General features: G+C 45.2%; 1 protein-coding gene across 1 annotated transcript in view; it reads right to left on the bottom strand.

Annotated features, from left to right (window-relative positions):
- Positions 1-15,223, bottom strand: part of LOC309584566 (transmembrane protein 161B-like) — a gene marked incomplete at its 3' end in the record, with an annotated part of 152,036 nt that extends 136,813 nt beyond the window's left edge. Inside the window, exon 1 of the mRNA XM_082300648.1 lies at positions 15,094-15,223. Within this exon, the coding sequence (XP_082156774.1) occupies positions 15,094-15,096 (3 nt within the window). The 5' untranslated portion in view covers positions 15,097-15,223. The remainder of the gene's footprint in view (positions 1-15,093) is intronic.
- Positions 15,224-24,761: the final 9,538 nt, after the last annotated feature.

Below are 24,761 nucleotides of genomic sequence, written 5' to 3'. Positions count from 1 at the left end.
CAGCGTCCCAGATGCGGAGCAGCCAGGTCAGGATAGACTCATTCGTCTGGCGGGTGAATTCCCTCCGCAGGTCACGCAGCTCACCCAGGGATAGCGACCGAGTGATGATCTCTGGCTCTGCCTCTTCTGCTGGGTGCGAAGGTCCTGCTGCATCCTCGTCAGTCACAATGCGGGCTGATTTGCTTTTTGATTTCTTCTTCTGAACGGGGGCAACTGCAATTGGTTTAGGCTGTTCTGGTTCGGTGACGGTTTGCATGGGGACACTGAGAGTGCTTTTGGTTCCCTTCTCCTCTGTGTCAGTCTGCGTGGACATGGACGCTGTTGTCTTGCATCTGGGTCCTTTCTCCTCGGTGTCAGTCTGCGTAGACATGGACGCTGTTGCTTTGCATTTGGTTTCTTTTTCCTCTGTGTCAGTCTGCGTAGACATGGACGCCGTTGTCTTGCATCTGGGTTCTTTCTCCTCGGTGACAGTCTGAGTAGACATGGATGCTGTTGCTTTGCATTTGGTTCCTTTCTCCTCTGTGTCAGTCTGCGTAGGCATGATGTTTGTTGCTCTGCTCTTTTTCCCTCCCTCATCCTGAGGATGCTGTGCCATGGCTCTGATCCTAAGCATGGTGTACATGGTGCAGGCTGTACAGAGAAGACAAAGCAGAACTAACAGCAAGTTTATGCCGTCTTTGACATCCAGAGGGAATTCAATGTTTTCAAAAACTGCTGTGCCTGGCCTGAAAGGCTGGAAGAAACCACTCTCTACTCCTCCCACCAGGGGCTGGGTGCGATTGTTGAGGAGATCCCAGACATAGGAGCCCAGACTAGGACAGCCAAACAAAACTGAGTATATACTCCGAATGGTATTCATCGCCTCGCAGGTTATTATGCTGTAGACATAATAAACCATTAAAGCAATTCTCATACCATTCCCTGGTTGTAACAGGAGTAATACTACAGGCAGGTAGTTCCCCATGTGAGGAAAAATATAGAGAGCAAGATACAGTACCCACGTAGACAAGCTGAGCACCATGGTGAATAGGTTTCTGTTAACACAAAATTGTAATTCTGACTTTCTCTCAGAGCTGCCCCACCTTGGGCGCCAAATTATGTACTAGTTTGAAAACAAACCAGTGGGAGGCACCAAGTCAGAATAACAATTTAATGGGGAAGTTTAAAGAAAAGGAAAGAAAAAAAAACAACTAAAAGAAAACACTGGTTCAAACTGACAGAGTCAAGATACAACCTGAGTCCCTGTTAGGCAGGGTGGTGGTAGCAGTCTGCTAGAATTATGGCTGCAGTCCTCTGAAGCGGTGATCCTGTAGAAAAGGGTCTGCTCTTCCTCAGAAGGTCCGGTGGTGGCTGTGTAGCTCCTGTCCTCTGGAAATCCAGTGGAAAGGTCTCCTCTCTGGTTTTCAACCTCAGCTTATATCCACGCTGGGATGCTTGGTTCCTCCCTCTGGGTGGAGCATCTCACAATGGGGTAATGAGTCATAAGGCCAGGTGTTGATTGGGCTCATTAACAGATGATAGTCCAGAGGGAGTTATCTATGAGTCATGCGGCAGGACAATGATGGGCCATTAACAGCAAGATAACCTGGGGGGAGGAGGCAAGGAAACACTGCCCCACCTGATTTCAACGGCTGATGGGGATGGTAATAGAATACACTGCAACCCAGGACAATGATAAATTAGAAAAACTGAAATTGAAACTAGCCTCGTTACCAGCCCTAAGCTTACCCTCACTAGAAAAGCCCTTTCATTTATATGTGAATGCAGAAAATGGAGTAGCTCATGGTGTATTATTCCAGGAATGGGAAGAGGGGTGAGAAGACCAATAGCTTATTTATCTAAATTATTGGACCCAGTAAGCCGTGGCTGGCCAGTATGCATTCAAGCCATAGCAGCTACTGCTATTTTGGTGGAGAAGAGCCGTAAGCTCACCTTTGGAAATAAACTGATTGTATACACGCCCCATGCGGTCCGAAATGTGCTAAATCAAAGAGCTGAAAAATGGTTAACAGACTCCAGGATATTAAAATATGAAGCAATTCTAATTGTCAGTAATGATCTAACTATAGAAACGAGCAAAAGCCTCAATCCAGCCCAATTCCTGTATGGAGAACCAAAAGATGACCTGGCACATGATTGCTTGGAAATTATTCAATACCAAACAAAAGTTCAGGAAGATCTAGCAGAACAAACCCTCTTAGAAAGGGAAAGAATATATGTGGATGGTTCATCCAGATGCTTGCAAGGAAAAAGAATGTCAGGATATGCCTTAGTCGATGGGATAAATATGCAGATCATCGAAAAAGGAAAACTACCTTCAAATTGGTCGGCGCAATCTTGTGAATTATACGCTCTAAAGAGAGCACTGGAGCATTTAGCACACAAAAAGGGGACCATCTATACTGATTCAAAGTATGCCTTTGGGGTAATACATACCTTTGGAAAGATCTGGGAAGAAAGGGGTTTACTAAATTCAAAGGGGAAAGAACTGATATATGAAGGCCTGATTTCAGAAGTTTTGGAGGCATTAAAACTGCCTGAAGAATTAGCTGTAGTGCATATCAAAGGACACCAAAAAGGGATGACCCCAGAAATAAGAGGGAATAATCTAGCAGACCAAGAAGCCAAAGATGCAGCAGAAAATGGGACTAAACGAATTATGTTAATCTTGACCCCAGAAAGGGGAGAATTGGAAATCCCCAAATTTAGTAAAGAAGAAGAAAAGGAATTATCTAAGATAGGGGGAGAACAAGATCAATCTGGAAAATGGAAACTCCCTGATGGGAGACAGTTACTTAATAAGCCACTCACTAAGAGAATATTAGAAGATATGCATCAAAAAACTCATTGGGGTACTCAAGCTTTGTGTGATCATTTTTTAAGAAATTATGGGTGTATTGGAATCTTTGGGGTAGCAAAACAAATAACTGAGAACTGTATAACTTGCCAAAGAGTGAATAGGAAAATAATGAGAAAAACAACATTAGGAGGCCGTGAGTTAGCCCTGCGACCATTCCAAAGTATCCAAGTAGATTTCACTGAACTTCCTCAAGTACAGAGATGGAAGTTCCTATTAGTAATAGTAGACCATCTAACTCATTGGGTAGAAGCAGTTCCTGCTACTAGAGCGACAGCTAACGTAGTATGCAAAACCCTTCTGGAACAAATTATGCCCAGATATGGAATGATTAATAAAATAGACTCAGATAGAGGAACACATTTTACATCCAAAGTCTTACAACAAATAACTCAAGTCTTGGGAATAAAATGGGAATTACATACCCCCTGGCACCCACAAAGTTCAGGCCAAGTAGAAAGAATGAACCAGACTTTGAAAAGAACTTTGACAAAATTAGTGATTGAAACTCAAATGTCGTGGGTAAAGTGCTTACCCTTGGCTCTGTTGAGAGTCCGAACACAGCCCAGGTCAGACCTGGGAGTATCTCCTTATGAGATGATGTTCGGATTACCCTTCCTTACCACTCAACATGAAACAGCCACTTATGAAGTAGGGGAAGGAAGTGTCAGAAAATATGTCACCACAATTGCCAGAACACTTGAAAATTTGCGGCTGAAAGGATTGATCCCTCAAACCACAACTTTGGAGTTCAAAATTCATAATATCCATCCAGGGGAATGGGTACTGGTAAAAACATGGAAAGAACAATCTTTGACTCCACAATGGGAGGGTCCTTTTCAGGTACTGCTGACGACTGAGGCCACAATCCAGACCAAGGAACGAAGGTGGATCCATGCCAGCAGAATCAAAGGACCTGTAAAAGAACCTGAAGAATGGACTGTAATATCCAAACCAGGTGATACCAAATTGATTCTTAAACGGAGGCCAGGTGGCAATGAACTGGAACAATCTAAATAATCCAAGGAATATGCAAAGAATCACACCTAACTGAGAAGTAAAAGCCAAATTTATATCAGTGGTTTCAAGTGCCCCCTGGACAAATTCTGGGACATCTTGGAGAAGAATATTCTCACTTCAAACAGGAAGGGTTGGGACTGTATCAAACAGGGAACTCTCATATTCTGATTCTAGCCTGTGATTTGTATTAAGAAGGGGGAGAATCACAACTTCCATCAGTGCCACATCATACACCCTGTTTGAATCATTCTAACACGGGGCATGCCAGCCAGGTCAAATATAAGTATTTCATCTGTGGGGAAATTGGCATTTCACACCATCGACACCCTAGTTGTAAAGGGTGTCAAGCACAAAATCCACCCCCTATCCAGACAAAATAATAAGCAACAAAAGCAATAACTTTGCTCTGCAGATGGGAATTACTAGTGCCTGTTGAATGGGAAATACTTAAAATACAATAAGATACTACAGTTAAAAAAAGGTGCCAAAAGAAATTTGCCTAAAAGCTACAAAGGAAGTGACAAGGAAATAGAGGGCAAGACCGGGCTGGCCACTGTACTCGCCACCGAGAAGATCCAATACACCTGCTATGGGTTGCAACCTCATAGGCAAGGGAGGTGGGAGTATAAGCCATGCCGGACCTCTGTTATTCCTTCTTTTGTCACTTATCCTGGTCCCTTTCGGGACACCGGCAAGACCATGTTACAAATGCTATCGAAAGCTTTACATGGAAAGACACAGGGGCTTCTTTCTTATTATTCATGCCCATATCAACAGTCACTGTTATGAATCGTCCAAATTAGGTATTTGCATGCATAAAGGGGAAAAATATTGGATTACAGAAAATTTAGGAACAAGTGGAAACAGACTAGGAAGTAATTGTCCAAAAGGAGAAAAATGGATTTGCTTCACAGCTGCCACCATGGGAACAGTCCAAGATTTGGTAAAAGAACAAGTGGTAAGTAAAAATACAAAGCCAGCACAGCAACCTCGCCCTATATTCACCTCACGTCAGGACCTGTATGCAAAGCTTAAACAACAGTTAAAAGAGGAAAAAACCCCAAGGTTAGGAAAAAACCTGTTTGTAGAACTGGGGGAGAGGATAGGTAAAGAACTTAACATAACCAACTGTTGGGTCTGTGGAGGAGCTCTGATGACAGAAGAATGGCCATGAAAAGGTAGCAGCGTAGGCCGGGTAGAACTCCTTAAATGGAACCGGACAAATATAAGAGGGGGGAACCGACCTGAGGGGTGGATTTTAAGTTCAACAGTGATAGGGGAAGAATGCCTCTGGCGAACTGGGAAAAACTTTCTTAATGAAGTAGGAAACACTCCCTGTAAAAGGTATAGAGTAAGTAACAAAACTTCAACGTGGTGGGTCCCAGAAAAACCAACTTGGTATTGGGCTCAGAAAAAAAGAAAAGACTGTGTATATGATAATGAAATTGGACTCTTTCAGTGTAATGACGCAGGGAAAAATCCTTATTTTGAAATCCCAGAAATATCCAAATTTTGGGAGAATATAAATCAACAAGAAGGTGATTATTGGAAAGCACCAGATGGCTTATTTTGGATATGTGGGAAAAGGGCATACCCAAGACTCCCTTCACATTGGAAAGGGAGTTGTACACTAGGAATCATTCAACCAGGGTTTTTCCTTTTACCAGAACCAGAGGGAGATCAATTAGGAATACCTGTCTATGAAGACTTCAAAAGAAAGAAAAGAGATTTGATTGGAGGATTCCAAAAATGGAAAGATAAGGAATGGCCCCCTGAACGAATATTAGAAACATATGGGCCAGCTACCTGGGCACAAGATGGAAGTTGGGGATATCGAACCCCAATTTACATGCTAAATCGTATCATCAGACTCCAAGCCCTTGTAGAAATCATAACCAATGAAACAGCCGGGGCTATGGAATTAATAGTTAGCCAGCAACACCAAACCAGAGCTGCAATATATCAAAATAGGCTGGCTTTAGACTATTTACTGGCTGAAGAAGGGGGTGTATGCGGGAAGTTCAATACATCGGATTGTTGTTTAAAAATTGATGACAATGGGGATGCCGTTCTAGATATCGCCAACAATATCAGAAAAATAGCCCATGTACCGGTCCAAAAATGGGAATCAATGATGACTGCTAACTGGTGGGATGGCATATTGGGGAAAGAAGAGGAAGAAGCCTAGCTTCTTCCACCATTATGTGCGACAGCTGGTCTAATATTTCTCCCTTGCTTGATCCCCTGCTTTATTCGGCTAATCACCAGCTGTCCTGGGTTGCAGTGTATTCTATTACCATCCCCATCAGCCGTTGAAATCAGGTGGGGCAGTGTTTCCTTGCCTCCTCCCCCCAGACTATCTTGCTGTTAATGGCCCATCATTGTCCTGCCGCATGACTCATAGATAACTCCCTCTGGACTATCATCTGTTAATGAGCCCATCAACGCCTGGCCTCATGACTCATTACCCCATTGTGAGATGCTCCACCCAGAGGGAGGAACCAAGCATCCCAGCGTGGATATAAGCTGAGGCTGAACACCAGAGAGGGGACCTTTCCACTGGATTTCCAGAGGACAGGAGCTACACAGCCACCACTGGACCTTCTGAGGAAGAGCAGACCCTCTTTTCTACAGGATCACCGCTTCAGAGGACTGCAGCCATAATTCTAGCAGACTGCTACCACCACCCTGCCTAACAGGGACTCAGGTTGTATCTTGACTCTGTCAGTTTGAACCAGTGTTTTCTTTTAGTTTTTTTTTTTTCTTTCCTTTTCTTTAAACTTCCCCATTAAATTGTTATTCTGACTTGGTGCCTCCCACTGGTTTGTTTTCAAACTAGTACACCAGCGTAGTTCAAGGCATGCAAGTTGTGGCAATGCCTACTGACCCAAAGTTGGCTATGTCTGGAACAGCACAAAAAATTATGGTATTAAAAAGAGAAAGTGATATAAAAGACCCTCTCGAAGAAGCCAAATTGATCTGTGAAAAGAACGAACGGACATTAGAAGCCAAGAAAAAAGAATTATTGCTCAAGCCAAATGATTTATAAAATAGAAAAAGGGGGGATTGTTATAAACATGTACTATAATATTGGCTTCTCGCAAGTATAAAGGTAGATATCATATAATGTTAAAAATTTTTTTTGCTGTGTGGATGTAGTTTTCTCTCGTTTTAGCAAGAATGCTAGCAAGTGTGAGCAAGTAAGATAACCTCCAAGCTAACAGAGGATGAGGCCCAAGAAGCTGCTAATCAACACTTTGTCCAGGGAACAAAAGGGGCCCAAAGGCTACTCCGCCTGGAGAATGGGAGGCCAGGAGAGTCCGAGAGCCGTTATCACCGCTCTGCCCGGAGAGACAGAGGCCTAAAGCTGCAATCAGCCCTGACTGTCTGGAGAATTAAGAGATCCACCCTACCATCAATTTTTACCTAGTGAGCCCAACCCCAAGAATCAAAAGAAATAAAACCGCAAGGCAGAAGAATACGCATGCTCTAAAAAGGCGGAACCAAGGAGTGGCCATGCAGAACAGCTCCTGGAAAAGTTTGAATATGAATAGAGAACAGACAGTAAAAATGGTATAAAAAGGACTCACCTCGAGCATCAGGTGTGCTCCTGGCAGAGTGCCAAGGCACTCAGCCATTACCTCTTTGCTTTATGTGTCTCTTATTGTCTTTATATTAAACCCTTTAAATTCTCACAGGAGAGTGAACCTCGTTTTTCACACAGACATATTGCAATCAGCTCCAAAAAGGAAAAAAGAAGGGTAATTTTTATAGGCAACTCCCTACTGAGGAAAACGGAGGGCCCGATATGCAGACAGGACCCAACCCACAGGGAAGTCTGCTGCCTCCCTGGGGCTCGGGTAAGAGATGTAGCCAGGAAGCTTCCTGATTTGGTGCAGCCCTCTGACTACTACCCTCTCTTAGTATTCTAGGTGGGTAGAGATGAGATTGAAGGAAAATGTCCCAGTGTAACTTCAGAGCACTGGGGCACTTGGTTAAAGGAGTAGGTACGCAGGTAGTTTTCTCCTCAATTCCTTCAATATTAGAGGATAATACTGAAAGGAATAGGAAAAGACAACTGATAAATACATGGCTAAGAGGCTGGTTCCATAAGTGGAATTTTGTTGGTTTTGACCATGAGGCAGCTTACACAGCACCAGGCTTGCTCATGTTGGATGGGGTACACCTGACTCAGAGGGGGAAAAGGATTATGGCCCAGGAATTAGCAAGGCTGATTGAGAGGTTTTTAAACTAGGCTTGAAGGGGGAAGGGGATAGGACCAGGCTCACTGGAGATAAGCCCAGGGGTGGCATGCCTGTGTTGGGGGTGAAATCCATAGCCCAGCTGAAGTGCATCTACACCAATGCATGCAGCATGGGCAGTGAGCAGGAGGAGCTGGAAGCCATCATACAACGGGAAAGTTACGATGTAGTCTCTATCATGGAAACATGGTGCGATGACTCACATGATCTGAGTGGTGCAATGGATGGCTATAAGCTCTTTAGAAGAGACAGGCAGGAGAGGTGGTGGGGTAGCTCTGTATATTACAGTGTTTTGATTGCATCAAAATTGACGATGATGAAGATTACATGGTTGAGTACCTCTGGGTAAAGATTGGGGGAAGGTCAGCAGGGTGGACATCATGGTGGGAGTCTGTTACAGACCACCCAACCAGGACAAACAAGCAGATGAGGCATTCTACAAGCAGCTGGCAGAAGTCTCATGGTCACCAGCCCTTGTACTCGTGGGCAACTTCAACTTGCCAGATGTCTGCTGGAAATACAACACAGCAAAGAGGAAGCAGTCTAGGGGTTCCTAGAGTGTGTGGAAGACAACTTCCTAACACAACTGGTAAATGAGCCTACCAGAGGAGGTGCCCTGCTGGACCTGTTGTTTTTGAACAGAGAAGGACTAGTGGGTGATGTAGTGGTCAGTGGCCATCTTGGGCATAGTGACCACAAAATGTTAGTTTTCAACACTGGGTGAAGTAAGGGGGAGCACCAGCAGAACTTCCATCTTGGACTTCCTGCGGGCAGACTTTGGCCTGTTTAGGAGGTTGATTGACAGAGTCCCTTGGGAATCAGTCCTGAAGGGCAAAGGAGTCCAGGAAGGCTGGATGTACTTTAAAAAGGAATTGATAAATATTCAGGAGCAGGCTGTTCCCATGTATAGAAAGACAAGTTGTCAGGGAAAAAGACTGACCTGGTTAAACAGAGAACTTAGTCTGGAATTTAGGGAAAAACAGATAATCTATCGTCTCTGGAAGGAGGGTCAAGTAACTTGGGAGGACTATAAGGATGTCACGAGGTCATGTAGGGAGAAGATTAGAAGGGCCAAAGCCCAACTAGAACTTGATTTGGCCACTACAGTTAAGGAAAACAAAAAAAAATTTGTATAAGTCCCTTGGCAGCAAAAGGAGGGTCAAGGAGTGTCTCCATCATTTGTTGAATGCAGACGGTAGTGTAGTGTCAGGGGATGAGGAAAAGACAGAGGTACTTAATATCTTCTTTGCCTCAGTCTTCAATATCAAGACCAGTTGTCCTCAGGATACACAGCTCCCAGAGCTGAAAGCTGAGGAAAGGGCAGTCAATAACTAACTCATGTAAGCACAAGTTAACTATTGGGAGACAGCAAATGTTAGTTCAGACAGCAGATGTTAATTACAAAACTTAAGAAGCTGAATTCACCCTAATCTTGTCAAGATAGAGGGGACAAGGATTATCTCAGAGACTGCTGACTCATTCCTCAAAGGACTACGCATGCCCAGGGAGAAAGGTGAAAAGTGAACTGTGAGGATGACTACTGGTCTTCATCAGAAAGACCCCCGAGGAAGAAGAGGAGCCTTCTTCAGTGCGACCACCAGGACATACAGCGCATGCGTGACCCATATGCTAATGATATTAATGACTTCTGAGAAATAATTTGTATAACCACACCTGTCCCAAGGAATGTGATGAATATTCATAATTTAACCCTTAATACTGTGTTGTAGGAAGCACCAGTGTGTGTGTTTGGAGGAGCGATCCCCACACACCCGGCGCGCCGAATAAAGCAAATACCCACTTCTCTGACTTTGTCTCTGAAGTGTCTCCTGGCCCGGTTTCGGCGTGATTCAAAGTTGGTGATGGGGAGATGAGTGAAGCCCCCATAATTCAGGAGGAGATGGTTAGTGACCTGCTATGCCAATTAGACACAAGTCTATGGGCCCAGATGGGATCCACCCAAGAGTAATAAAGGAACTGGCAAAGGAACTTGCCAAATCACTCTCAATCATCTACCAGCAATCCTGGTTAACTGGAGAAATTCCAACTGACTGGAAATTAGCAAATGTAATGCCCATCTACAAGAAGGATTGGAAGGATGATCCAGAGAACTACAGGCTGGTCAGCCTAACCTCAGTTCTGGGCAAAGTTATGGAAGAGATCATCTTGAGTGCTATTGCATGACACATGCAGGACAACCAGGGGATCAAGCCCAGCCAAAATGAATTTCCAAAAGGCAGGTCCTATGTCACCAACCAGATATCCTTCTGTTTTAGGTTACAATTTAAGATGCAACCAAAAGTATGTATTCTATTACCATCATCATAAACTGTTAAAACAGGTGGGGCAGTGTTCTTTATCTTCTCCATAACTCAGCCCTGATAACTCCCTCCAGTGGCTATCTCTGCTAATGGGCCATCAAGGTCTCACTGCATGACTCATAAAATTACATCATCCCATTGTGAGATGCTCCACTCAGGGGGAGGAACCAAATATTCCTACCTGGATATAATTGGAGGCTTGGAACACCACAAGCAGGATCTACCACTGGATTCCCAGAGGACAAGAGCTCGACAACCACCACTGGAGAAGGACCAGATCTTTCTACAGGATAACTGCTTTGACAGAACCACATTCATCACTCCAACAAGGACTGTAGCCACTATTTAATTGGACTGCTACCACCACCCAGATCGACGGGGTGTCAAGTTGTATTCTGACTCTGTCAGTTTAAGCCAGTGTTTCTGTACTATTGCCTTTATTGTAATTTTCCTATTAAATTGTAGTTCTGACTTGGAATCTCCCACTGGTTTGCTTTCAAACTAGTACACCTTCTAGGACAAAATGACCTGCTTAATAGATGAGGGAAAGGCCGTGGATGTTGTCTATCTAGACTTCAGTAAAGTGTTTGACACCATCTCCCACAGCATCCTCCTAGAAAACCTGGCTGCTTGCAGCCTAGATGGGTGGACTCTTTGATGGGTAAAAAACTGGCTGGATGGCTAGGCCCAGAGAGTTGTGGTGAATGGAGCTAAATCCAGTTGCTAGTGGTGTTCCCCAGGGCCCAGTTTTGGGGCCAGACGTGTTTAATCTCTTTATTGATGATCTGGACAAGGGAACTGAGAACACCCTCAGTAAATTTGCAGATGATACCAAGTTAGGTGGGAGTGTTGATCTGCTCAAGGGTAGGAAGGCTCTACAGAGAGTATGGACAGACTTAATCAATGGGCTAAGGACAACTACATGAGGTTTAATAAGGCTAAGTGCCAGGTCCTGCACTTGGGTCACAGCAAACCCATGCAGCACTACAGGCTGGGGGAGAAGTGGTTTGAGGGCTGTTGGGCAGAAAGGGACTTGGGGGTGCTGGTTGCCAGCTAGCTCACTATGAGCCAGCGTGTGCCCAGGTGGCCAAGAAATTCAATGGCATCTTGGCCTTTATCAAGAATAGTGTAGCCAGCAGGACGAGGCAAGTGATTGTCCCCATGTACTCGTCACTGGTGAGGCCACACCTCGAGAACTGTGCTCAGTTTTGGGCCCCTCACTTCATAAAGGACATTGAGGTGCTGGAATGTGTCCAGAGAAGGGCAACAAGGCTCGTGAAGGGTCTAGAAAACGTCTTATGAGGAACAGCAGCTGAGGGAGCTGGGTGTCATAGGTTAGCAAGCATAGTCCCGGAAGGGATGTCCTTGCTAAGGGGTGCTTACAGCTTCCTCTGGGGCCTGACAGAACCTATCAGCTGGCCAGTTTGAATATGGACAATTCTTTAAGCCACTTAAAGTTGTGACTGCCTCTGTGATCCACACTTAAGAATAGACAAACCCCCCAGAGCTCTCTCTCTCGTTTCCGGTGCTGGGACAGGTGGCTGCGGGCCCCGTGCAGGGGCCAGCGGGCCGGGCCACGGCCATCCTGGAGTCAATGGACCTGTTCCACCTGTGGAACCCCCCCCACGGCTTTGCCGTGGGCAGCCAGAGCGGCTTAGCTCTGGCTTGGCTCTCCCCCCTCTCCGCTTCGATAAGCAACATTCAACATTCCAGCTGCAAAGCTGCAAGGCCGAGGTGAGATTAACCCTTTTATTGCTGTGAAGAGCTGAAAACCTGAGGGAAGAGAAAGAGGAGATGCTTAAAAGCTGAAATTCTGTTGTGAAGCTATGATAGAGTATCCCATTGTAATTTCATGAAGATATGGGGGGTGGAGTGTTCAACTCATAAGCAAAAGCACCTGCACTGAGATAGGCAGATGCTGACGCAGCTGTAATTTCATGAGAAGTTTGGACAGGGAGAGATGGACCAGATGAGGACTTTTGCTCCAAATGGGAAAGGAGAAAACCTCAGTCCCTAGAGATGCTCCCAGAGATAGTCCTAACAATGAAGATGAGGAAGACCCTTTGCTCCCAGGGAAGGAGAAGGGCCTCTGGTTTTTGTTTCTGAATGGCTCAACCTTAAAATTGCACCCCAAAAACTTCAAGAGTGGACCCTCAAAAGCAGTTGCGGGAAAAGCTGCAAGTTGGGGGAAGGGACTCACATGCAGGCAGAGAGACCTCTTCCTAAATGGACTGAACAATATTTGGAAGTGGGCGGCTGGCTCGTTGTGATACTGTTTTCATAGCACGAGCAAGAAGAGACTTCTCTTTCTAAATGGACTGAACAAGGTTATTATGGAAGTAGTAAACAGACTGAACATCTTAAGGGTTGTCTTTTTAAATTGTCAGTGGGAGAAGGGAGGAAGGTGGGGGGAGGAGGAGAGTTCTGAAGGTGTGGTATGATTTTTTTTTCTTCTTTTAGGTCTGTTAATAAACTTCTTTATATTCTTTCAAGTTTGGTGCCTGCTTTGCATTTCTCCTAATTCTTATCTCACAGAAGATAAACAGTAATGAGTATTTTGGACCAAACCACTACACTGGGTTTGTTTAGAAGAGGCTCAGGGAGGACCTCATAGCTCTCTACAACTACCTGAAAGGAGGTTGTAGTGAGGTGGGGGCTGGTGCCTTCTCCTGTGCCTGCAGTGAGAGAACAAGAGGAAATGGCCTTAAACTGAGACAGGGGAGAGTCAGATTAGATATTAGAAAAAAAAAATTTTCACTGGTCAGGCATGGGAACAAGTTGCCCAGGGAAATGGTGGAGTCACCATCCCTGGATGTGTTCAAGATGCATCTGGATCTGGCACGGGGTGATGTGGTTTAGGGGTAGTGCTGGGTTAATGGTTGGACTTGATGGTCTTAAAGGTCTCTTCTAACCTTGATGATTTTACGAACTGTCTTTGATGCCTCTGCTGAACAGTCAAAACATGGCCTTGGGTAGTATTAGGATCTTTGTGTAGAATTTAAATTTGTGAGCATAATAACTACATACATGAGTCCCAATGGCAAAAACTTGGAATAGTGTAGCTAGCAAATTATGTTGATAATTTAATTTATAAACTTTTTAACGCAAAAGAAACTGGTGAACATTTCATTCTGCTCTTGATTTGCAGCTGGAGATTGCAGCCTTCAAACAGCATAAGAGCAGACCACCACAGATAATCTTTTAATTTTCCTTATATCATGGAATCACATGCAAGGATTATTTGTCCATACTTCCAGCTAGTTAGTAAGGAAAATAGGTTCTGATTTTTCAAGCCCATAAGGCAACAAAAAAAAGCCTTTGGGGTTTGTTAGATTTTTTAAAATAAGGATCTACATTGAGTGGACTAGCTATTTGCCCACAACCTTCCAAAGCCAGTTTCAAGTACAGTGCTTGATGATAGCACCCATGGAATCCTACAAACAGTACAAGTATTTAAAAATATTTTGATTCAATATTCTAACCTCTATGGAAAAAAAAGATATGCATTAAAGGGGAAAAACAACAACAACAAAAAAACCCCAAAACAAGGCCCACAAACCACCCAACAGCTAAACATTTCTTTGCAGGTTCCTAAACAAACAGAACTAACAGATGTACAAGTAGAATCAGAAATATGTGTTAATGGCACATATAAAATGGACTTTTTATACCAGTACAAATGTAGTCCTAGGATGCCCCATATATCTCATATTTGGCAAGTATATTAAAAGTGGACTCAGCCAATCCTGGTGTTGCAAGTTTTAATTAAGACCTAAACACAGAGTTCAGCATATCTTTATAGCAAAGGATGTGAGCTCATAAAATACTAATCTCTCTGCTATTTAAACTAGAGATATCCAAACAGCTTACGTCATTAGTAAAAATTACACCAGTCAAGCTTCATTCTTCTCTGTTTCTGTCTGTATTACAAGAAGCTGATTTACAGTAAGTTGACAGGTGCAATAGCTTGTGTCTATGCTAAGACATCTATTTTAAAAGTCACCTGAAGCCAAATATCTCATAAATCAAAGCATTTGGTAAAGCTTTTAAAATACATTTAAAGATAACAGCTGATTCAAATCATTACATGCTCTATTCTTTCTTGGCTATATGGGGTGTGAATACCCATATATACACGTATGCACATTTCTAATTAGAAAAGTGCATCTTAAACCTGATACAGACCATAAAATGCAGCAATTTTGACTACTTCTGACTGAAAAAGAACCAGATTTGAAAATAACCATTGTGACATAAAAACATGCCAGTATAAAGTCGTTGTGAGATTTAAAACAGAACAGTATTTCTCCAACAAGTACTGGTAACAGAGACCAGCTATAACACTTTTTGCTGGGGGAGAGGGGGCGTTGGGTGTTTTGGGTTTTTTGGCTTACTCTCTGCTCCAGACATCCCCTCATCCCTAATAAGTCACATCCTCAGCCCTAAGTCACAAGAGAGCAGAGGAGCAAAGAGGGCCCCTACCCCCGGCTCGAAAGCACAGAGCCAAGTGAGACCCATAAGTACGTCTCACCCATTCAGCTCCTTCCAGTGGAGAGGTTACATCTCCAGAGACCCAGTCGCGCAGCCCGAGTCCCCCAACCGGCCCACACATAGGAGCTATCCTCCCTCTCACCATGATGTTCGAGTCGCTCTCACCCGCCGCTGCTGCTGCTCCAGCTGCTCAGCCTCCCTCTCCTCCAAGCTCATAAATCTGCCGCTCCACGCCACCTCCACCTTAGCAGCCAAACATCCATCAAAGACCAACCGCCCACTAACGCCCACTTGACTCACATCTCGCCTCACAGAGGTCATACCAGGACCCCGGCAGCCAGAGGCCCAACTAAGCTGTCCGCTGAACTGCCTGCGCAGACGGAATCGTAGCGCGTCAAGATTGCTCAATATTAGCCAACCCTGCCCCTCCCGTTTCACCTCCACATAGGGAGGATAACTAGACGATGAAAGGCTCCTATCAGGGAACAAAGCAAGCAAATCTCCACTACTCTCCCCATCAGGCACGGGAACAATAACTGGTTCTGCGCAGGGCGGGAGCGTGACGTTCGCCACGTGACATGAGAGATCACCAGATTGCTAACCTCGCAGGAGTGAGCCGTGTTCCTCAGCCTTACAGAAAGAGCTCTGTGGCCCGGCCCCCTACGCGGCCGACTGTAACAATGACCCGGGAGGGGCAGGCAGGCAGCTGGGTTCCCTGCAGGGCAAGCAGGCAGGTGGTCAGGTGGTGTTCGGGACGAAAGGGGCAACATAATCAAGCCCGGAGAAAAGTGTTGAGAGACAAGTACTAGTCTGGCGGGGGTTAAATTGAATCCGCAGATCAGCAGCTTGCAGGGAGAAGGAGGAAAAAGGAGGCTGCTACTGGCAGCAGCTTCAGCCATAAGGCATAATGACACCTCCATGCATGCGCCCTGGCACAATCCAGGGAGGCTGGGTGGAATGGCCGAGGTGTACACGCAGAGATGTCGGGGCCCTCTTTTGCGTCTCATGTGTGGCTCGATGGGATAGGAGTGGGATGTGCCAGGTGCCTGCGTGTGCTGCTGAGGGTGGTGATGGTTTCTTCCCCCGGCGAGGCGGTTGGTGGCAAGTGTCTGTCCCTGCCGTGGGGATTCATTCAGGGGACCTGTGGTGGTGTGCACAGGCAGCTGGGCATGGCACTACTCTGTTCCCTTGCCTCGGCTAACGCCAGCCCTGTCACCCCACCGGCCCCATTAGCTTTCTTTTCCTGCCTTTTCCTTTTCCTCTCCTGTTATGCCTACAACGTCACGATTTTGATTTGGAATCACTGGAAGCTTCAGGCCTGAGTAATCGTTTTACCCCCATGAGCCACACTTTGCTTTTTGAAGACAGTCCCTTCCCCATCTGTAGCCCCAGGATTGCTAGAGATTGAACCCTTACATGGTCCCCTGCATGGATCCTCTCCATGGTGATCCCGAGCTTGTGGTTACAGGTGGCACTAAAGCTGAAACACTGCTACAGAAGCTCCTATGCAGTCTCTTCTAATGAATGATGAATAGACATGGTAATTAATCACCTTTTTCCCTAACCTGTTGTGACAAACGAGGTCCACTCTCTTCTGAGAATTTAAAAAGTTTAATATAAAGACAATAAGAGACACATAAAGCAAAGAGGTAATGGCCGGGTGCCTTGGCACTCTGCCAAGAGCACACCTGATGCTCGAGGTGAGTCCTTTTTATACCATTTTTACTGTCTGTTCTTTATTCATATTCAAACTTTTCCAGGAGCTGTTCTGCATGGCCACTCCTTGGTTCCGCCTTTTTAGAGCATGCGTATTCTTCTGCCTTTCGGTTTTATTTCTTTTGATGCTTGGGGTTGGGCTCGCTAGGTGAGAGCTGATAGTTGAGTGGGCCTCTTTAATTCTCCAGACAGTCAGGGCTGATTGCAGCTTTGGGCCTCTTTGTCCCCCGGGCAGAGCGGTGATAACGGCTGCCTTTGGGCCCCTTTGTTCCCTGGACAAAGTGTTGATTAGCAGCTTCTCGGGCCTCATCCTCTGTTCGCTTGGAGGTTATCTTACTTGCTCACACTTGCTAATATTCTTGCTAAAAAGAAAGAAATCTACATCCACACAGCAAAAGCATTTCTAACATTATATAATATCTACCTTAATACTTGCGAGAAGCCAATATTACAATATATGTTTATAACACTGTGTTAAAGTACTGTGAAGCCTTCTGAAAAGCCTAGCCAGACAGAAGCCTGAAGCGATCACAGCACACCAGCAAGAGATGCATAAGACACACCACTTCCCAGGTTCAAAAGCATCCTACCCTACCAATGCTAGTGTCCTGTATTGCAGACACAAAACCCGGTGCTGTCTGCCAATGTGGAGCTCTTGTACATTGTTTGGAAAACTATTCACGACACCAGAGGTTTATGTCCATAAAGGAGACAGAAGAGTCCTGCAATGTTATTCGAATAAAGGGAGAGAGTTCACTGGGGCACACGCCCACGAAGTTTACTCTCTCGAGGTTTCGGAGGGTTCAGCCTCCTTTTATCCTAAACTCCTGGCCGCAGGTTGCCCTCTTCATTTCTCCATTGGCTGAGGTACTAGGAAGGTACAGTCTTCCCAAACCACCTACCACATATCCCCCCTTGAACCTGTCATTTTCCCCCAAAGTTCAGAAACTCAGGCTAGTGCTGACCCATTTGTCTATTTCAGGAGTCAAGCTGTCTGGGCTCTGTATCAAACCTGCTGCTTGAAGTTAAGAGACATTAAGACCCATTTCAAAGACGTTAACACCCATACCTTCACCCATAGAATTGTTTGTAAAGACATTAGCACACATCTTTCCTATCAACATTGATGCTTAGACAATAACCTTCCTTTTACTTGAGAGAATTCAAATGGTCTAGAAACAGCCTCTTAAAGAAGTGCCTGCAGATTCATTTTGACTTTCATCCTGAGCACAAAAACAAGCATGCCTGTTGTCTCATGGCACTACACCTGCATGAGCATGAAAGGATGTATGCTACTGGCATTTGACCTGGAAAATTTTACCACGTTTCTGCCTTTAAGCAGCTCTTCAAGGCAAAAACTATTCACCCTGATCCACTTTATATATAGTCACCATCATAACAGAACATGCCTTGATATCATCACAGAAGAACAATTTTAAATTGTATCTATAACCGAAATAACAAAATATCTCTCTTGTATACCAACACATTACTTCATGTGTGAACTGGAAACTGAAACACAAGAAGTCTACTCGGATAGACAAATAATATTTTTGGTATTTTAGCTAACTTTGAGAAAATCCCAAGAGAGAGGTTCAGAGTGAATCTAAATCTCGCACCACACACAAATACTTCGGAAAAGATAATTTAATAGCAACAACTGCCATGGAGACATAAACTATGGCATTCTGACATTTTTAATCGTTCCTTTGAAATATGTAGCAGGTAAAAGAAAATGACAAAAAGCACTCAACATTACAAAAATGAAAGAATAGAGAAAATAGACTTCAAAGGGAATCTATTCAGATACAAAAGATTATAGTAGCAAGGGTGAAGACAAGATGGGTTTGTGTCGCGGTTTGACACTGGTTAAAAGCCAGGCACCCACGAAAAAATCATTCACTAATTTTCTTCTACTATAGCTGAGCAGAGGAGGGGAAAACAAAACAAAGAGTTCATGAGTTAAGGATTAGGGGAAAAAACACTCTAAGGTAAAATAGGTTCAAATTTAAACAGTATAAAAATATTTATTATTAACAGAATTAAAAGAGGGTAATGAGAACTAAAATAAACCTTTAGAACACTGTCTTCTTCCCAGGCCCTCCCTCTTTCCCACCAACACCGCAGGGAGACAAAACGGGTTCTGTTAGTCAGTTTCTTGTTGGAATTGTAAAAGGACGAGAGCCCGGGGATCCCAACGGGGGGGAGGAATACAGTCCAAAACCAATATAGTTGATAAGCGCAAACTCCGGTTTATTAGCAATCCAAAAGCACTTATATAGTATACCAGCTTGTTAACTCCTAAGTGGCTTAAAGCTTATCACAGCACATTTCTATTTCTACATAATTGGACCTACATTGGCAAGCCTCCATAGTCATGTTATGATTAAAAGAATTCGGTGTTTACCCCTCCTGTTCCCTGGTTAGCACCTTATCAGGACAGCTGCATCGTTTCAAACTCCCTCTTTATTCCCAGGCTTGTTTCTCACACCAGTGCTTTCTCATGCAGGCAGTTTCTCACACACAGGCCTTTTGCTTCTAGGCCTATTGCTTGTACAGTTTTTCTATAGATCCCATAATTCTATCAATGATCCATGCCCCTGATCCTTTAATAATTGCAACAATTCCCCCTTTTTCTTTTTGTACAAGCAATAGTTGATCGGTCACAGATGTAGTGACTTTGTATATTATCCTCTGCAAGCATTGGAAGGCAAGGTGAACACACTATTATTAATAATATTACTAATTCTACAGTAATCAAATGCTACACAAATAAAACTAGCCATGATTTTAAAAGTAATAACTTTAACCATCCCTCTAAGTTGAGACCGTTTTCTTTTTTTCTGTAATTGCGCAGTTAATTGAAGTAACTCACTTATCTGCTTGTGAAGTAGGAAAAAGTGGTTAGAAAGATTTATACAGCACATACCTTGGAAGCTTTCACAGCCGTGGCTGTGAGCTAATGGTAAGAAATCAATGGCTGCTTGATCTTATAATCTTATATGTCTAACACTAATAACATACTTAACTTATTGAGCATTTGCAAAGTTATATTAAACTTATCCCTCTCCCAGCAAGCAAGTTTAAGCAAAATAACGTAAGCCCTGGCTGCTAAAATACTAGATAAAAACATAAATGCTAACTAAATTAACTGCTTTCACTTGATCTAAATGGGCAGACAGCTGATTGAAAATGCCTGCTAATGCTCTTGTTTCAAGACAGTCAAAAAACAATTTTTTCACCTTACTTCTATGTTTGGTGTTATACCCAAATTCTCTTATTACAACAATCACAAAGTATTTTAACCCAAGCTCTACAGTTCACAAAACCACAGTTGAAGCAGTTCCTGACATAAGGTGAGCCCTTATTCCAAGTCAGGTTTGCAGTCTATATGCCGAGGGCACAACAGCCCTTTTCAACCTTTCCTCCTCACGTGGATGCACTTCTGGATCCAGGGTCGGTGCTGTTCACTGCAGGCTCTGTCGCAGCACGAGTCCAGCGGCTGGGTACCCACAGAGGTCCTGCTGGTGTAAGCACACACATGTACCCCCTGCTTGAATATCAAACCTCAGCGGGCCCCTGCCAGATCCCTGTAGCTGGGTGCCTATACATCACTGTCTCGGTTTTGAAAGACAGGTGTCTGCTAAGGAAGGCAGAAGCCCCCCTTGAAGTGGCAGATATAACTCTTTTTCCCTCCAAGTTATTATATTTTGAAATCAAGGGCCTTTAGGCAGAGATGTGGGAAATAGGAATAACAGTTCTTTACTATATATATATATATATATATATGTATATGTATATAACCAGTCAAACAAAACAACAACAACTATGACAGTAACAGCACACACAAACCCAGTCCCAGCCTTCTCGGCTGTCAGGCTATTTCCCCTCGGGTGCAGTTCCGCTCGCAGCCGGCAGGGGCGCTGGCGGCTCCCGGTGAGCAGGGCAGGTGCGATGGTTCCCCCGCGGCTGCAGGGGGCGCTCCGGAGCGAGCTCGGGAAACACGCGGGCAATGGCGGCCTGGGATCCCGGGAAGGGAAGGAACAAAGGCTTCACAAACCGCTGGGCAGCCGATCCCGGACTCTCAGGAGCAGCAGGCTGGGAACGGCAGGCAGGAGCGGCAGGCTAGAGCGGCAGGGACGAACGCAAATCCCGGGTGGCAGGCGAGATATATCCAGATGGGAGAACCCCACGGAGGCCCAGGCAGGCAGGGCGAGCAGGGCTACAGCGTAGCAAAAGCTCGAAGCAGCAGCAGCGGGGCAGGGCAGCCACAGCTCGGCCTCCAGCAGGGCAGGGAAAACGGCTTTTGGGGTCCCGGCGTTGTTTCCAGCAGGAAGAGAAGAACGGCCAAAAAAGAAAGAAGCAGCAGCTCCTTTCTCTGCAGCTTCTCTCTCCGGACGCTCAGAGCGAACTGCCCCCACACCCAGGTGTAGACAAGAAAGTAGCCAGGCCTGCCCCACTCCCTTATTGTCTTTCTTAAGTACAGCTATTTGTCCCCTAGCAACATGCATATGGGAGAAAATTCCTTTAACAGAAAAAAAACCCTAAGACTAAACTAAAACCCCAACAATCACATAAAAAGGCTTTGTTACTTTCCTTTTTGCTTCTGCAATACCACTGTGAAGATAGGCAGGTGCAACGTCACTATCCCCAAATAAACACAAGTAATTTAATACATACAAGGCTTTTGCTAATTTTTCCTGCACATCTAAAATGTCCTTGAACTTAGCTAAATATAACTTCAGTGTCTGATTAGCACCCTCTACAATAGCTTGCCCTGTGGGTACATGAGGGATTCCAGTGACGTGCTGCACACTCCACTGCTGACAAAACTTTCGCAGCCGCTCGCTAATGTAGGCAGGACCGTTGTCTGTCTTGATCTGCTCTGGTACACCCATCATGGCGAAACAGCTCGTCAGGTGTCGTATTACATGAAGGGACTTTTCACCTGTCTGCACTGATGCCCATATAAATTTGCTGCAAGTGTCTATGGTGACATGCACATATTTCAGTCTGCCAAACTCAGGAACATGGGTCACATCCATTTGCCATAGTTCATTCGGGCCTAAGCCTCGGGGATTAACCCCGACACCGAGACCCGGGCCATGATGACTGCATGTAGGACATGCCTGTATTATTCCTTTGGCTTCTTCCATGGTGATGTCAAACTGTCTATGAAGACCTCTGGCATTCTGATGGAATGTGTTATGGGCTTCCCGTGCCTTTGCAAATTCATTCAATGGCACTGTCACAGAAACTAACTGATCTGCATAGGCATTCCCTTCGCCCAGGCCCTCTGTCCATAGATGACTCCTGACATGTATTATAGCATAGGTACACGATCTCTGACCAATAGCTGCTTGGAGCTGGCGCAGTAGTTCAAACAGGCGTCTGTTATTTATGTCTTTTATCCTAGCATCCTCTATCCGCTCCACAATGCCAGCAACATATAATGAGTCTGTTACTACATTAAGCTTAACAGACAACCATCGCTTAAAGGCCCAGACCACTGCAGCTAATTCAAGGGTCTGCAAAGAGTCTCCAGGTTCAGCCTCTAGTATCTGATGGCACCATTGTCCTTGAACCTGCCACGTCGCAGCTGCTCGTCGGGACTTCTTTCCAGCGTTGGTGAACACTGTTACCACTTCTTGTAGTGGGTGCTTGCTCCTTTTGGGAATCTGAATCCATGTATGCTGTGTCATCCATTTCAGTACTGGGGCCTTGAGTGGTTGTATTTCAATTTGCTGGGCATTGCTTAGCAAGCTAATTTGCAAAGCTTGAGAATTTTGTAGATACCACTCGAGCTCAGTCCTTTTTATTGGCAAGTAGATCGTTCCTGGCTCTTGCCCAGTAACTTGTATTATGCAGGTGCGGCCTTTCTGTATCAATTCTGCCACATTATCAATTTTCTGTTGCAACATTGTTTTAGGCTGTAGGCTTGTAAACAGCCATTCTAGGACCTTAACTTGCTCCCCCTTTTTCTTTTTGTACTGAGTCAATGCACCAATAAGTTGACTCTCTCCGTGGAGGATAGTAAGGTCGACTGGAACATCAGCGTCCATTCGATCAACTGCTCTGTCTGCAATAACAGTACTGATACGCTGGATAGTATCCACCTGCTCTGGTGTGGGCCGAACAGGCGAGGAAGGATCGGTCCCTTTCAGCAGGGGCCGCAGCACCTCCAGATCCTCATTACTGATGCCAACAACCGGCTGCAGCCACTGCAGGTCACCCAAGAGTTTTTGTGCATCCTTCAGGGTTTTGAGATTGGTTTGAATTGTCACCTTCTGTGGCCTGATTTGTGCCTCAGTGATATTCCACCCCAGGTACTTCCAAACAGGTGTACGTTGAACCTTTTCAGGTGCAACAATCAAGCCATACCGGTTCAGCTGACTGGTGAACAGGAGCTCCTGTTGGGGGGGTGATTGGGTCTGGCTGAGCGATCAGTATATCGTCCATATAATGATAAATGATGGCTTTCGGCCACTGCACTCGAACCGGTTTCAGTGCAGCATCAACATACATCTGGCACAAAGTGGGACTGTTCTTCATCCCCTGTGGGAGTACTGTCCACTCATATCGAAAAGCAGTCCCTGCCCTGTTTATGGCAGGGAGAGTAAAAGCAAAACGATGCATATCATCAGGATGCAATGGTATAGTAAAAAACCAGTCCTTTAAGTCCACTATCAATAAGTGCCAGTTCTCAGGTACAACTGCAGGATTGGGAAGACCAGGTTGCAGGGTCCCCATAGCTTGCATCTGAGCATTAATAGCACGCAAATCATGCAACAGCCGATATTTCCCAGATTTCTTCTTGATTACAAAGATGGGTGTATTCCATGGACTCGTAGATGGTCGCAAATGTCCTTGATTTAACTGTTCATGCACTCGTGCATGAGCTTGCTGCAGACTTTCCTCTTTGAGCGGCCACTGCTCGATCCACACCGAGGCATTTGTAATCCAGTGCAAGGCTATCGGGAAAGTCAGTGCAGCAGCCGCTACCAAAAAGGCATGTCAGTGGTTAGCACAAAACCCAGCTGGTTGAGCATGTCTCTCCCTATTAAAGCGTTAACTTTATCAGGCAGAGGCATCACTGTAACTACAACAGATGCAGTGCGTCCGTCTAGTATGATTTGAAGTCGCTCCCGGCTGCGCTGCACTGAAGCGGTGCCCCTGACACCTTCGACCCCCCCTGCTGCCTGTTGAAGGGGCCAATGCAGAGGCCAGCATGAATTGGCCACGATTGTCAGGTCTGCTTCCGAGTCCAAAAGTGCAGACAATGTTATAGAATCACTGCCACGAGTGAACACTGCAGTAGTAACTGGCCGCTGAGCTAGTGGGAGAGTGAGAAGAGCGAGACTCCCAGTTGAACCAAAATTTCCCGTTCCCCGCTCCGGCGTTCCCTCGGCTATAGCTGCAGTCAGGTGGGGCAGAGGAATTAATTGAGCGATCTTGCTGTGTGCTGGGATGTTGTCCTGGGTTGCAGTGTATTCTATTACCATCCCCATCAGCCGTTGAAATCAGGTGGGGCAGTGTTTCCTTGCCTCCTCCCCCCAGACTATCTTGCTGTTAATGGCCCATCATTGTCCTGCCGCATGACTCATAGATAACTCCCTCTGGACTATCATCTGTTAATGAGCCCAATCAACACCTGGCCTCATGACTCATTACCCCATTGTGAGATGCTCCACCCAGAGGGAGGAACCAAGCATCCCAGCGTGGATATAAGCTGAGGCTGAACACCAGAGAGGAGGCCTTTCCACTGGATTTCCAGAGGACAGGAGCTACACAGTCACCACTGGACCTTCTGAGGAAGAGCAGACCCTCTTTTCTACAGGATCACCGCTTCAGAGGACTGCAGCCACCATTCTAGCAGACTGCTACCACTACCCTGCCTAACAGGGACTCAGGTTGTATCTTGACTCTGTCAGTTTGAACCAGTGTTTTCTTTTAGTTTTTTTTTCTTCCCTTTTCTTTAAACTTCCCCATTAAATTGTTATTCTGACTTGGTGCCTCCCACTGGTTTGTTTTCAAACTAGTACAGATGTGCACAGGTGGAAAATGAGTTTGAGCCATAATGCAAATTTCTCCTTC

The sequence above is a fragment of the Coloeus monedula genome (assembly GCF_965178545.1).
Source record: "Coloeus monedula genome assembly, chromosome: W".
Classification (NCBI taxonomy): domain Eukaryota; kingdom Metazoa; phylum Chordata; class Aves; order Passeriformes; family Corvidae; genus Coloeus; species Coloeus monedula.
Note: the sequence above shows the minus strand (reverse complement) of the source record. Positions and strands in the feature narration are given on the sequence as shown.